The sequence below is a fragment of the Varroa jacobsoni genome, unplaced genomic scaffold (genome assembly GCF_002532875.2).
Source record: "Varroa jacobsoni isolate VJ856 unplaced genomic scaffold, vjacob_1.0 scaffold_61, whole genome shotgun sequence".
NCBI lineage: Eukaryota > Metazoa > Arthropoda > Arachnida > Mesostigmata > Varroidae > Varroa > Varroa jacobsoni.
In genome coordinates, this window is record NW_019212963.1 from 109,716 (window position 1) to 124,998 (window position 15,283).

General features: G+C 39.2%; 1 protein-coding gene and 1 long non-coding RNA gene across 3 annotated transcripts; both read left to right on the plus strand.

Annotated features, from left to right (window-relative positions):
- The first annotated feature begins 1,087 nt into the window (after positions 1 to 1,087).
- Positions 1,088 to 4,160, plus strand: LOC147753971 (uncharacterized). The gene is made up of 3 exons (XR_015311434.1): positions 1,088 to 1,343; positions 3,254 to 3,370; positions 3,722 to 4,160. It is a non-coding gene; the product is annotated as an uncharacterized LOC147753971 (long non-coding RNA).
- Positions 4,161 to 9,860: 5,700 nt separating this feature from the next.
- Positions 9,861 to 15,240, plus strand: LOC111261281 (coiled-coil domain-containing protein 124). 2 transcript variants are annotated; one of them, XM_022834635.2, is made up of 7 exons: positions 9,861 to 9,956; positions 11,137 to 11,273; positions 11,436 to 11,525; positions 11,851 to 11,910; positions 12,142 to 12,258; positions 12,601 to 12,759; positions 13,133 to 15,240. In XM_022834635.2, exons 1-7 carry the CDS (start codon positions 9,863 to 9,865, stop codon positions 13,274 to 13,276), a joined length of 801 nt encoding a protein of 266 aa, XP_022690370.1. In that variant the 5' UTR covers positions 9,861 to 9,862; the 3' UTR covers positions 13,277 to 15,240. The 2 variants fall into 2 exon arrangements, with proteins under 2 accessions (XP_022690370.1, XP_022690377.1); XM_022834642.2 differs by having other exon boundaries at positions 9,900 to 10,052.
- Positions 15,241 to 15,283: the final 43 nt, after the last annotated feature.

Sequence of the window (15,283 nt, forward strand, 5' to 3'; positions counted from 1 at the left end):
AATATAATACTTATTTGCAATCAACTAGCTAGAATAAAGAGACTGTTTGGTGTGGCAGTTTCACCGGCCCAGGCAATTGCAGACGCGAATCACCTGAGAAAAGCATTTATGGACAAAATTACGACCGCGTCGCAGCTGCCCTCTCATGTAATGCATTGTATATATATTTGCTTCGCATAATTATATAACGTTCTAACATGCGCATAAAAGTCTGAAATCTTGTGCCAGCTGATTCTTGTAGGACGAGCACCGAGGTCTTCGTGCTTCACACGCCAATAGTGCGGTATAATAATCATTGCGATTGAAGAGAGCTTTATATATTCGGGTGCTTTAATATGTTCTCAGCTACTGTATCAAAGACATATAACTTGCGGCTTATCTTGAATCTCATAAAAAGCAAGAGATACAGACGTAGTCGTTTTAAAGCTTTGCGTAGAACGTTCCTTGCATGTGCTGCATGCCTATTATGCAGTATTTTTAGAAACTTCAAACTGTAATAGAGCTTCTACAGACAAAAACCTAACAACGTATTGCTATCTATGGTAAATCATACAGAGGATTTGCCAAGCTAGTAGGCACAGAAATAACTGCACTATGTCCTATTTAGCCAGAACAATGGTGGGTCTTCGATGGCATTAGGCGCACCGTATCTTGAACTACAATCTCTTGTAAAGAGGCCCGATAAAGAAACAAAATGACGTCAATCATATTTCTTATAAAGGGAAAGCAAGCTAGTCGAGATGATGCCCAAGAAGCTTTGATACTGATACAAAGCCACAGCAGCAAGGTTCCTTCCTATCCTGTTGACTTCATTGGAGTGGTCGTTAAGATGCTCAAGGTCAGGAAGTGAGATGAGTATCGTCCTTTTCGTCGCCTCACATGAAACAACAGACATTGCTTGCTTGTCACAGCTTAGGGTTCTGGAGGAGGTCGGCGGAGCGGGCCAGTAACCCTTTACGACTTGCAATTAGCATACAAGCTAACCTCATGCCAGAGCTAACTGAGTTTCCAACAGCTACCAATGGAAGCTACTGCTCAGTGTCGTTGTCTATAGTTCAACAAACGAACGACTGCCTGTGCTACCGACATGCTATCCTTCACACTAGGCACGGTCTCGTTTTATAAGCCAACTTAGCCTGTCGTATGTGTGTGTAAGCAGCCAGTTAAAGAGGGACCATTGTCTTTTAGTTTGAGACCTTTCCAGTTGCTCCTAGCAACCAGGACTGATCTGCTGATCGTTGTATTTGCTTCAGAATTGTCGGTATCGACACCAGTGAATTATTCATTTTGACACGCCTTTGGTGTGCGTACATTTGAATTGTGCTTCATAGAGGGTCATGGTGGTGAGTCAGCAGCAATCTTCGACAGCTCGTGAGAGATTTCACTGTACAGTGTTGCTCTTAAGGTGGAGCCCTATCAGGTCGAGGCGTAAACAGATACATTGAAAAATATGTGCATAGTTGCTCTTTTGCGTGGTACGAAAATTACAACCGAGACTCCACCCCGGGATAATTTGTCGAGTTTATTGAGCTGAATTCGTGAGGACACATATGAATAGTACCGCCTTCCAGATAAAAGGCGCTTGCTTTCAAAACAAGGGCTGCTTGCGCGTTTAGATTACTAGCCCCCTCTGCGCTGTTGGCTATTACAGGATGGGCAATATTAGAAATATTGGTTTATTTACGACCTCTGCAGAAAACAGCACTTTTTATTCTTCATAATTACGACTGTTACACTAATGAAAGAAAATTTGATTGACTTCTGAAGGTGTATTTTGTAGTGCTGAAACCTTTTTTTCTAATAATATAAATCTCTCGAACATCAAAGTTTCGAAAAGAAGCCTTAATTCCTAGTTTGCAAACACATACTGTTGTTTGCAAAACTGCCTAAGTTGGAAACTCGACGACTAGTTTTTTTTAATCTCCATTGATTTTTAACTTGGAATAATGTCTAATTCGTTCAAACGTGAGATTGTAAGAAATGTTTAGCATTATTCTTAATTCGAAAAATAGTACTTTTCCAACGGCGTCTGTTTTATTCCAAGCAAACCTTGTTTGTTTCAAAGGCACCACCTATTTATTTGTTGGCAAAAAACTCCCTTTAAAACTTCTTTATCTAAGGTATCTTAAACCAAACATGTTCGGATAGTGGTCCTTAGTTGTAATATTACATCTATATATTTATACTTTATAAAAATTAAGTAGTATCTCAACTATGTATATATATATATATATATATATATAGTCAAGATACTACTTAGTTTTTTGGAATTCCTAATTTTTAATGAAAGTTTGTTCCGCGCTATTGCAACTGCCTCCTCAAACGCACGGATTTTGCATTCTATTATTAAGATTTTTTCAGTGTGTAAGGCCAGAATTCCAGAAATAAAACATTAGAGCAAGCCAGTACCTTTCCAAACCACTAGCCAAGAATATTTAAAAACGTTGGCTCCTGCTGAGCACTTCAATGGGTTACCAAAAGGAACTATGTGCTGAGAATTTTTGAAGCTACGCTTGTCCAGCGAAACCAAACATTACGCGAATTGCATGGTGTTGAACGCGCTGGAGATTCCAAATTATTTCAGTGTTAATTTTCTCCCTTGGAATAGAGTAACACAAAAATTCAATAAAAACGCGATAAGGACTCATAAAAGATAAACAAATACACGCGAAGCCGAGACAAGATCCTTTGCCGATTCTTACTTCGGATTGCCTCATAACGTTTGACTCCGGAGCTTCTTGAACCCCATTAATAGGGAAATAGTCAGGTGTGTGCGCTCAGCGTAAATACGTGGCACAACCTGCGTGTATGATCAAGCTTATTGGCATGTGGTACTATTTTTGCTCTCATAAGGGACACCTGTCTTTTCCAAATTAGGTTTTTAATAATAATAAACGATAGCAAAAGCTATTCTCAAGGCGCATCGATGTGTTTATAATCCATACACCCAAGTATCGATTAAAATCAGACATTGGCTATCGAAGGCCAGAACTCATCCAACCCTCGTTGATCGGTAGTTTACCTTACATGATATGTATCTGCATCAATACAAGCGTGTACATTTTTAACATAATCCAAATAGAATCCAATGGGCAGCATCGCAATAGGACCCGTATATTAGTCACCTGCGGTACAGTTCGGCTTAGCCTGTGCAGTAGGGTCAACATAACGATACGAAATGTCCCCAGTGATGCCATTGGATTGAAAATTCGATTTTTCATGTTTTCTTCTTTTCCTTATTTCATCAAACCAGCGAACGACGGCGACCAATTGACCAAGAAAACGTGCACATTGACGCTTCACTATTCTCTACGCCTTCCCCAAAGGACCACAGCAGCAATAAAGCAACTTTGTCCTCGAATAGCAGACGGTATTGCCGGCGAACTTTGTCTTCGAAATACTTCATGCGGATATCCCTCTTTCCCTCCATAAGCGAAGGCAAATCACGCTATTTGCTTCTTTTCCAGCACTCATTCAATGGTTGACTGGCAAACCTATGGCCTGACGCAGTGGCGGACGCGTTTTGACATGCTTGGCCTCCCTTCTTGCAAAGATACCAACGACATTTCATCCATGAATAGGAGTGCTTTCTTTGCTACTGTTATGCTTCTCTATCAGCGGGCTGAGGCAAAGAAGTTTCCGGTTTCTCGCAACTGGCAACTTTTTAGCCGTTGAATCGCAAAACCGAATAAATATCGACCAATTCTCAATTACATTTCAGGGAAAGACTGCTACTCTAAGTAGAGACCAAGGGCAAACCAGGGCAAGTTAGCGGGGAATGGAGCTCCATGTTTTGTGTTTGTCTCAATGTCCGAATGACTCTCGCTCGATTCCTCGTCCCGACGTTGCTGAATTGAAACTTAGGAGTGTGAGTTATAGAAATTCGCCTTTGGCAGTGACCAGCAGCTGGAAACCTATAAGATAAAGTGCGAACCTATGATATAAGATATAATGATAAGTTCCCAGTCGAAACAAAACCTGAATCCAAAGACGAAATACAAATAGGAATAAAAAGGTTAATGCTTTAAGAATAAATAGCATGCAAAAAAGTTCAGTGAAGATTAGCTGTGGTCTAACGGTAGAAATACAAGCACATACATTAGTAACTTTATTAGTCGCTTATGATCTGCTAACGATATTAAAGGTGATGGGTGTGTGGATTAAAGGGAACAAAAATATTGACTAACAATAAGTTGGTTTTATGACCATAACCTTTTAGGCTCAAATCGAGGCATTAGGGCTCTTGGCCGTTTACCTTTTCAGGGAAGCTTGCATTGTTAGCTTTGATTAACTTATAAGCACAAACTTTCTTAGCTTATGTGCCCATATCCACGATTTTTCCATCGTAACAGAGAACAATCAATTAAGTACACTCTTAACCTTTCCACTAAATAGAAGTCCCTTTTCTACAGCCCCGTCCTCAGTCACGTGATACGCCCTTGCTTTTTCAATTAACGCTAATGAATACAGTACTACGATCGGTCTTTCTAGTAACATGTATGGTGATCGAGATCGTAGGTTTTGAGAGTCGATTAAGACCGATCTATTAACGCATTTAATAGTGACCCCGCTAGATTATCTTAAAACCTTGCGAAAACTTTGTTCAGGCCATAATAGTGTTGCAAAATAAACCCTAATTCTCGGTAGCCTCGAAAGAATAATAGGACGGCCGACGACATCAGCAATACGGCGAAAAGCCATATGAAGAACCGTTACCGGCGAGGTGTGCGAATCAATACCTCTCCTCACTTAGAACGCTGCATAAGCATAACACCAGCAGATGGGATAAAGCGCTAAGCAAATTACGATATGCATAGCGCAACAGGAGTCTCAGGACTACAATGTTATTGAATTCGTGGAAACGGCTCTGAAGGCTTATGACGTTTACACGACGTATACAAGATAGTGCCAAACAACGCCGGGGCTAAAAAGAGTTAGAAAATACACGTGCAGCCTTCGCATATAGGTGACCGAAAGCAGCGCCAGGGAGAACTTTTGTAATATGTTTTTTAAAAGTATCTGTAAAATTACTGTTTTTTTTCGAAAACGCGGAACGTTTCCGTAAGTAAATATTCACGTCTTTATAGTTAACATTGTAACTAGTTAAAAAAAATAGTATCTTTAACGTGACGACAGCTGCCTTTTTGACGGACCTCGGTTACTGTTTCTGAATGCGGAAACGAGCAGAAACAGTAGAACATTCATATTTGACTCCCAATGTCGAACATGCTCATCGCGATCGCGCAGAAATCTCTTCTTTCGCTTCTCTTCTTTCGGTAAGTTACGTTTTTAAACGCCAACCGTTACACAAATGGATAGATTCATAGTCAGTTAATATAACTGCTTGGTAAACTGACATTTACTACTAATTGTCGAATACGACCAATCTTGGTTACTCAGAGCTGTCAGCGACTAATTGTATTTTTCTTTTTTTTTGCTCTGACAACTACTGATAGCGTTCGTGCCCATACCTTTATACGTTCAGTTCGACCCAAAAATAAGCATGCAAAATGTATGTTCCCCGTATGTATCCGTTTGTGTATGCCTCATCTTACGAGCCGCGTCAACAATGTTCGTTCCCAGATACCACATCCGAAGAATTAAACTCAATGGCTAATCTCGGCAGTGTTCTAGGCAAAATGCGCTTTCCTAGCATTGCCTTTGTTCCAACAGAAAGCAGATAGCCACCCTCATAGTGGCTATTCCCACGACGATCGTAGCAAACCGAAGATGGAGCATCCAATCAGGATGGATCAAATGGAGCCCCAAAAAATCGTTTTCAGCATCGCTGCCCAACGGTAGCAAAGCTTTCTTATTTGACCACACAATAGCTTCGATGTTGCATGTGATGGGAAAGGGGCCTTCTCCCCCTCGAAACCCACCGCGTGCTGTAGCAACCCTCGTAATGGAGACGATCGTAATCTATCCAAAAATGTCGACTAGTCAATTTCGTTAAGTGGCGCTGGCAGATTCACGACAGTTGTCTGCTAAGAGATTGGCATAAATTCGGTTCGAGTATAGTTTTTAGGGTTCAATTTTTGTGAAATAGCTGTCTGTTTGGTTGATGTGAGGCGTCACCGAATAACGGTCGCTTGATACAGTTTAGATGGAGCTATAAGCAAATTTCTGCGTTTCTTTTTCAAACCATGTATTTCCTTTGCTTTCTGATAATGGCAAGGTATGTTTGCATGCTTATCGTTGTCTAAATTTTTGGGAACATCGAACTGTTCAAGGGAAAAAGTTGATGAATCGGATTTTGTTCGTCGCACATGATTCCCGATCAATGGTAAAATGTTTCCGCGAATTAACATCGGGCTTTAATTGAGAAGTCTTCAAACTGTCTCGCACCCTTTTTTTTTATCAATTAATGCCACCGATATGGCTCAGGCAGTCTCAAACAAACCTGAGACAAGCCTGAACTTGGATATCCTCCACCATTTTATCCGATATAGGCATATTAGTCCTGGTTTTATTTATTACGTATACATGAAACGGCCACTATCAAATAATCTCAGAGCCTGGCAGCGACAAACTTACTAACAGCACCAATCAAGACCAGTCCCGCATCTAGGCGCATAGTCTTGGGTGCAGGACCCAGCAAGAACCAGTGTACAGATAATGGCACTACGCTACTGTTTTTGTACGTGAAAGCTCTCTCTACAGTGTTGCCATATCATTCGCTTCCAGCTATACATCCCACGGGCACGCGCTGCACGATTTCACTCGTGGATATCCTGCATCTATTGGCTTACGTCGTCGTATGGCTTAGGGTCACTGACGATAAGAAGCAATGCCAATTACTCACCAATCGGCCGGAAAGTTCGCGACTGGTTAACATTTGGTCAATACTTATTAATTCTGCGATGACCTTAAGCATCATGGGAGGCGAAAAGCTGTGATTCAGGCCAAATCGGAAGACAGGTCCAGTAACCTTGCTTGACGACCCCAGTTATATAACAAATCACAACATATTATTGGCCCAAATTTTATCTCTGTTTCAGATTATCCGCATCGTTTCAAGTAGAGCGCGAAGCAATAGTGATCATCAAATGTCTAGAAGATGAACAATTAACAATCAGCGGCGAACTCAGACATGATAATCTCTGAGACCGCCTGACATCAGCCCGTTTCTACATAAAATTCACTCCTCTCAAACTGCGAAACATAGAGCAGTTTTTTTTCTCGGTAATTTTGTTAAATAAACCTTAGAATGTCGCAATACTGAACAATGGAGTTAACTGTGTAACAATGTTTTTTTACTATAATAATAGGCACTGACACGGAATTCCGATCAGAAATAAGCCAGCTAGATCGGTGGAATCAAGTTAATGGCAAAGGGGCGAAAACATATAAGTAAAGATTTGATGCTTACGTTTGGCTAAGACAGATATCTATGAAAATAAAAACGCCAATTTTTCAAGGACAGGTAATAATAATATTGGTAATAATAATACGTAGTCGGCAAGATTAACTCCAGATAGAGCACTTATGTTGAGCTGGAGCAAGTTCACTTCTTAAATACTGTTATATATGGTAGAAATATTGATTATCCTTCAAAAAACACACTTATAACAAAATTTATTTCCATGTTATAAACCCGATCGCTTTTATTATTCTGCAAGGTTTTAAGATTACACCAAATGTCTGCCTGCATAACACCAAATACAAGATTAGATTTTAGTTTCAAGACTGTATCTGAATAAAAGCAGATATTTAAAAAAATTGTACGCAATAGAATTCTCAATCTTGACTGTTATATTTGTTTTTACTTACTTTTTTCCTTACTGCAACAATAGCCTTAGGGCCTAAATCACTAATTAATCATGTTCAAAATAGTCTTTCTTCAATTCACAAATAATTTTTTTAATAACACCAACCGTCCGTTAAGCGATGTTGGTATACGTAAACTAGTCAATCTGCGATATAAGAAAAATTTCAGTAGACTCAAATTTTGGGATAACAGCAGACTAGAAGTCTCAAACGTGCAAAAGCTCGAAGGTACAAAGGACTCCATATGGGTAAAAAATTCAAAAGGCGGAAAAAGTCGCTCTGTCAAACAGTCTCAACATGAGTAACTGTTGGAGCTTATTTCATCGACCGAATTGGCAATCGGTATGAAACGGCCATTAAGTTCTGTAGTGAAAGCCCAAATATGTTTTTTGAGCAATTTTTATGGATGTTCGGGCTCCTTAAATCTTCTTTAGTGTTTTAAGAAACCGCATGAAAACTGGCAAGAGCATGGAACGTCGATCTAACTAACGAACGAAATTAAAAGTTGTTAATCCTGGCAGAGCTTCATTCAGCGCGAGTATGTCGGACTACAGTTGATTTTCGGTTAAATTTTGAAACGACGCACTGATACTGTTCGCGATAAGAGGTTTATTACTTTCTATTAAAAACAAAAGTTGCCTTTGAACCGGTACTAGGTGAAACGAGCGAACCGCCATACGCCCGCTACGACAAACAGCCCGTCAAACTTCCCCCCGATCTTTCCCGAACGCACCACCCTGTAAATATACTTTTTTTCTTTTTCCTATTTTTCTACTTCTATTTAGTATTCTAAGGCACCTCACTACACGATGCGATCAGCTGTCCATTGTGTTGCAAATACCTTTAACTCATTACTAGTGCAGATGTTTTTAACAATTAGGTTTAAAGCTAGCTTGGTCTAGAATTTTAACCAACAGAACTCCTCAACTAAAACTAACGTCAATTTTAATATAAAATAATAACCTGCATCACTGGCACAGGCCTTAAGTCTTGTGAGAAGGACTAAAAGTGAATACGAACCAGCTACTTGAGTCGAAGATTTTTATATGAGCTACGCATAGAAAAAAATCTATGAGAGCTGCATGAGATCGAAACAAACATATATACATACTTATAAGGAACTATAAGTCCAATTAAGCCCGGAGAACCTAACGTAATTAAACGATGCAAATTATCATTCGAGTCATATACGCTGTAACGGATTATGATAGAACGCTAGGACTGGACATCGCCAAGCTCTGATCGTATCGAAGAGTTCAGCAGCAGTAGAAAAAGCTAACAATCCTAGGCTACAACCGTGCTTTTCTAAGCACAATTACTAATCCAGCTATTACGAACTCATTTTAAAAACTAAAAATAGGCCTAAAAATTCTTTCCTCATTAAAACAAAAAAAAAATCTAGCCGTTACCTATGTAGAACAGATAAAAGAAATGCAGGCAGACTTTTTAGAGATGCGACATTATTCATACGACTCCGTTCGAAGATGACGTTTGATTAACTCAGTTATCAATAACGATTTGTCTCCTGCTCATGGCGATTGTAATTTATAATCAACTTGGTAGATCATTACTGATTAGGAAATCGATGTCTAGTGCTGCGAGTACTGGAAATGCGTCCAGTATCAACGGTATATAAATAGGTCCTTGCAATACAATTCTATGCGTCTAAAAAGTCACCACGGGCAAGCTAAAACCAAAGCATTTGTCTTATTCGCAGTTTAATTCAAGATAATTAACACGGCCAATGACCGATATTCTTAGCCTATATCTCTTTACAGTTTCCTTCTTAGATATAGCTTTATATCAGGAACTATATAAAATCAAGGGATAGCAACGCTCCAGATTTCGCAGAGGTCCGAGCAGATGACAGCAGAAAAAATCCCAGATGAAAACATAAATCATCTTAAAAAGATCTGCCCCAGTAGTTTCGACAACTCGATTAGGGGTTAGCCTAATTTGAACAATTTCTACTTTCCCTCATCCAACATAATTCGATTAGGAGAGAGTAAATGATCTACTCATCAAGCCGATTCCTTTATTACTGCTTCAACATCAACGCGTTTCTCCCGTAAAATATTCTCTCTTGTATTGTATGACCTTTGCTATTGTCGAGTTTCTGCAATATCCGAGAAGTAACGTTAACAGACGGATCGCTTGGGCTGGTGCAGTGATCAGCAACTGTGGAGGTACGAAAGGTCTCCTCGGTTGCTTTTCTTTCTGTGTTAAGTTTCATTTTGATTAGGTGTAACTGTGAAAGTCAAATACTTGCACAACACATATCGGTGAGCATGTGTTGTATATTTATTTGAACCGATCATTCGAAGGCTCCCCACGACCTACAGTATTTAATAAACATACTTTGTCAAACTCATGGAAAAAGCTCTTCTAACCGAATCGAACACAGACATTGATTTCGATTTGTTCGCTTAGTCAAAGAAGATGACCAGTCGATTCAGCTAGATAGATTTTATAGATGAGGAACTATTGGCAGGTGTAGCGAACATTTTTATGGGACTCTGTCGGAAGGATTGCATGCAGTTGGTGTCAGAGCTAACCACAGAAACCGTTTTCTTTAAAAATACCCTTCGATGTCGAAATAACCAATAATGTTGTATCATGGCGCATCGTTTAATTAATAGAAAAAGCAAATCTGACTAGCGTGTGTCGTACGTATGTCTAAATTGCTTTGTTAAACACAATCTTAATACTAAAGTAGCGATAATGATTCGTTTGAGACACAAACGCTTAATTTTTAATCTGCACGTACATGTACTGAGTTAATGCAAAAAAAAAGTCATTAGTATATCGATTAAACTCATACATCTTTCGAGTCGTAAGGTGATTTGGTTTATAAGGATCTTCCCTTCGCAATTTTCTAATTCGCAAGGAACTACATTAAACGTTTGGTAGTGCTCAACAAAGGCTGTAAATACCTGGGTCAAGACCAACTGTTGTACAAGCTACGGTTACAATACGCATGAAGGCGTATCGCTTATTAAGTACGGGTATGAATACTCATCGTTCCATTGATCGTGAATAGTTCCATTCTCCAACTATTGTGTAGCAATATCCAATGATGCTGGGATTTCTTTAAGCTTTTAGGACAATTAAAGACGTTAATAAAGAGGCTTATGTGCCTCACATGAGGACTTATAGGGTACTTCTGTCGAAGGGCGGTTTCTTGAGTTCACAATGGATCTTTACGAATAAGACCCATCAGAGGCGATATTTGGGCGACACTGATAATGAGCTGCGCGTTTTGTACATTTATGACGTTTTAATTGATATAAAGAGAAAAAAAGCGTTTTTCGTCGTCTGCTTAGCTTATTTAAATATGTACAATATTTGACGTGTTTCTTCTTGCAGGCACCATGCCGAAGAAACTGCAGACGAACCAGAAGGCGGTCGATGCCCGGGCTCGGAAAGACGCCTTGAAACAGGCTGAAAAGGAGCGAATGCAAAAAGCTAAGGATGATGAATATTGGCGCGACGACGACAAACAGGTTAACACCTAGATTGATACACCGTGCAGAACAGACATACTCGTTTCGTTACAAAAGGATCGACTATTTCGTAGATCTCCCCATTGACTGATCAGGACCGTTTGCTATCTAAAGCAAACATCGTAACTAATTCAACCATTCTTTGATTTCAATCTTTTCCAGCTAGCGAAAAAACAGGCTCGAAAAGAAGAAAAAGAACGTAAGGAAGCTGAGGAACGTGAGCGTAAAAAGGAACGCGAAAAATTGCTTCAGGTTTGTTTACTAAATATGGTCGTCACAACGTAATGTTAATTAGTCCTGCGACTTTCATGCTTTCGTTCCTGGAAACGAAGCCGGACAGCGCCGGTTTACATTGGGCTGGAATAGACACACGACTTAAATTGTCATATGCAAGTGGAGAGCTTAGTACAAAAAGGGACTACTAGTAAAAAAAAAAAAAAATAGACAAAAAGAAAATTACGTGCATTCTTCACCAGTTTAGTCCTCCTGCAATGGCTGAAAAATGTGTAAAGTGTAATCAAATTTCAATGCGCATTGTATAATGATGATCATGAAGTGTTTATTTTTCTGTTTCCAGGAGGAAATGTCGCAGATGAAGGGAAAAGAGTCCGCGGATAAAAAGTCCACTAGTAACAAGGTAGATCTTAACTCTAGGAAGCCGGTGGAGGGGAGCTGTTAATTAAGCTATGTGCAGTACTTCAAATTACTTAGGGAACTGTCATGAATAGGCAGTGTCAGATTCATGATATTTGTTAAGCCAAGAGATTTTACCTTTTATTTAACCTTCTATTATTATAACGTATGCTACCTCCATATGAACTCAATATTCCCTTTATATATTTTATAACACTACGTTCACTTGTATTAGATGACGCGAAGCCAAATCGAAAAGAATTTAGCCAATATAGCCACAGCAAACGCCGCTACGCAAAAAGACAACCGCGTTGTTCAGGAGGATCTTGGGCTTGTTGAAAATCTCAATAAGGTTAGTAACATCGGAGCTATGATGTCCTATATGATGTTCTTATAATTAATAATTCTTAACTTTAAATAAGTTAAAACTAGAACTACAGCTTAGACTGAAAACGTTGAACGTACTCTGAGTCCACTTACCGCTTGGTTCTAGTTAAGTTTGATCTTATGCTAATCATCACACTCTGAATATACATCTGAAGCTGGGCTTCCTGTATCCTCTGCTCATTGTAAATTCTTATTACATTCCTCAACGTCCTAGATACCTTCTAGCTATCTTTAGCAAATATGTAAGCAAACTATTTTTCCAATGATTTGACTTTTTCATCTTTGCATGCGTGGCTGCGACTTCCAGATGGCTGGCGCTGGCGAAGGAGCGCATACCCTGGATGATGCCATTAAACTTATGTCGAAGCTGAACACGAGCGGCGAGGCCGATTTCGACCGTCATCCTGAACGAAGGCTCAAAGTTGCTTGGCAGGCATTTGAATCTGCACGCCTGCCTGTGGTTAAGGTGGGTGAGACGTAATCCATCACACGGTAAAATGCGATTGACTAGTCGAATACTCTTTTTAAGAAAACAACAGACGGCTAATTTAGATATTTTATGACACGCTTTGAAGCCTGTAAAATCAATAGTTGATTCAGAACTTACGTTCTGTTGCTCGCTAGGATAAAGCGTACATATTATGAATTTCAAGCAGATGTCATTTATTCGTCGCAAAAACAATAACTAAAAAAAGAAAACGCGTTTTTTATTTAATTTTTTTTTAATATTATACACACACATAGATGAGTAATAATCGGCGTTATTTATGAAAAACGGTGACCAAGAAAAATCATGCTGGTGGTAATGCTATTTTTTTTTACATGTTTGTTTACCTCAGGCCGAAAATCCAAATCTTCGGTTATCCCAGCTACGACAAATGATCCGCAAAGAATGGCAAAAATCATCTGCAAATCCTCTGAATCAGCGGATACTAGCTTACAACGCTAGAAGGGACAAACCTGCAACGAATGACTCTAAATAAAGTAAATTTGCGGACGTAAAGCAAAAGCGTCTTAATCTGATTCACAAATGGCTGAACCATATGTTTGTCGCGGTCTGAGATTTGTAAAAATTACTGTAAAGGTTGCCCACTAAATCCTCTAAGCTTTGTATAAATAACTGAAAGTGAACTCGTTGACTGGAGCGAAGCCCCCGCAGCGCCGACTGGAATTTGTATATTGCAGTGATCAGCCAATTTTGGTACAAATATAGATTTATAACAAAAGCCAGTCAGTGACCGAATGGATCATTTCTGATTGCGATTACCTCTTCTTCCTCCACTCGCGCCTAAATTCAATAAACGTTTTGATATTTGCCTACGTAGACAAAAATTGTCTAGGTCACGAGCGAACGAGCGAAGTTGCTAAAAGCACGATGTCGTCGAGGAGCGCTGGCTCCTTTGTCTGTATAGCGAAAAAACAGGAAATTATTATGTTAGATGGCATGACGTACGTTTAGACACCCAATAAGGTCACACAAAAGGATCTTTGAAAGAAAACTATCGATTTTGTTAGGAGGCATCGCTTGTTAACTAATTGTGAAAAATCCACTTAGGACATAATTGTCGATTGAGGTAACAATTATCGAGAATATAATTTTTTTTTATCTCATTGAGTCTATGCAGAAGCTTACAAAGCCACCCATACCTATGATTATTGTTTGATGTACAAAAATCAGCAAGCAGAGTTCGCAAACTCCCATTCAAGGCGATGACATCGTTTTTTTTCCATAGTTAGGTTTGCCATGTCACCGTACTTCAAGCGCAAATTCACAAGCAATTATCTAGTGCGTATTAACAATAACTTACGATATGTCAATATGATCGGCGAAACAACTTCGTTTCGAAAAAATGGTGAAATGTTCTGGATAGTCACAATAAGCTCAGGCCAGCGCAACATGCGTGAGGGGTCCAAATTCGCATTATTAAGAAAAACAAATTTCTTTGCAAACAGTGTGATACGATATTTTTTCTACGATTTATTTTACCTCCATTATTTTTTGCCCATAAATCTACACTAGAATATATATGATACCATTCAGTTCCTCGGTGTCCGATTTTGCATTTTGACATTTCTTCTTTCTTGGTTCTCGAATGTTCTTTTCGACGTCTTGACTAGGTATGTGACCTTGTCAAACTCCTGATCTTAATTGTCACATTAGGTATTTTCCATACACATGAAATGCAGTACCTAACACCACGGTTTAACGACGTAATAGGGTGAACTAGCTAAGCGACAGATGATTTTTTTCTGAAAAGCCTTGGCCACTGCAATGTGTTTTTCTCCAACATCACTAGACCATACTCGGACGAGCATCTCTGCCTACTTGACGCTGAACAGGAGCGGTCTGTCATCCTATCAGCGTTAAGCTTCATCACCACACCCCATGATTTTTCAAATATTGCTAAGCTTTACTAATAGTTTGCCTTTATTTAAGCAATGGTTTGCATTCTGTCTAAGAAGACTCTTTTTTTTACCAGAAACTACACACCGAAGGGGTGAATAAAAAAAAAAAAGGTTAGTCGTCATCTGTCGAAATGAAGCCGCTGGCACTGCGCTCTTGCCGAATTCTGTTAGCACAATAACATACAATTTGCCTTCGGCGTGATCTGGTTATAAATGCAATCTTTGTATCGATTCACTGAATCGATAAAAACGAAAACGCGAAACTACTACTCTCTATTTAACGTTGATTCGCACGAAACGTCTAACCGATGTTTTACAAGAAACAATTAATTTTCAATGTAGAAAACTTCCATAATATACATGAAGAAAAATGTATTCACTTACCTCCCAACCGGTAGCATTTCAAAGTAACCTTTCCCAGAAAAAAAACTAAAAACAATTACAACATATATTGGTTTCGTCTAATATGTATATGTGCATGTATTTCTTTTGACTTTTTTAAAATAAACTTGTCCACCATTATGCATCGTTGTCAAACTAACTATTTTGCGGACAGTTCATAACTAATTAATCTTAGTTAGTAC

Bases quoted from the DNA above. Each gene is read 5' to 3' on its own strand.
- LOC111261281 (XM_022834635.2), top strand. From the start codon at position 9,863: ATGACCTTTGCTATTGTCGAGTTTCTGCAATATCCGAGAAGTAACGTT. The intron at 9,957-11,136 runs GTACGAAAGGTC...TTCTTCTTGCAG, and splicing joins AGTGATCAGCAACTGTGGAG to GCACCATGCCGAAGAAACTG. The intron at 11,526-11,850 runs GTTTGTTTACTA...TTCTGTTTCCAG, and splicing joins AACGCGAAAAATTGCTTCAG to GAGGAAATGTCGCAGATGAA.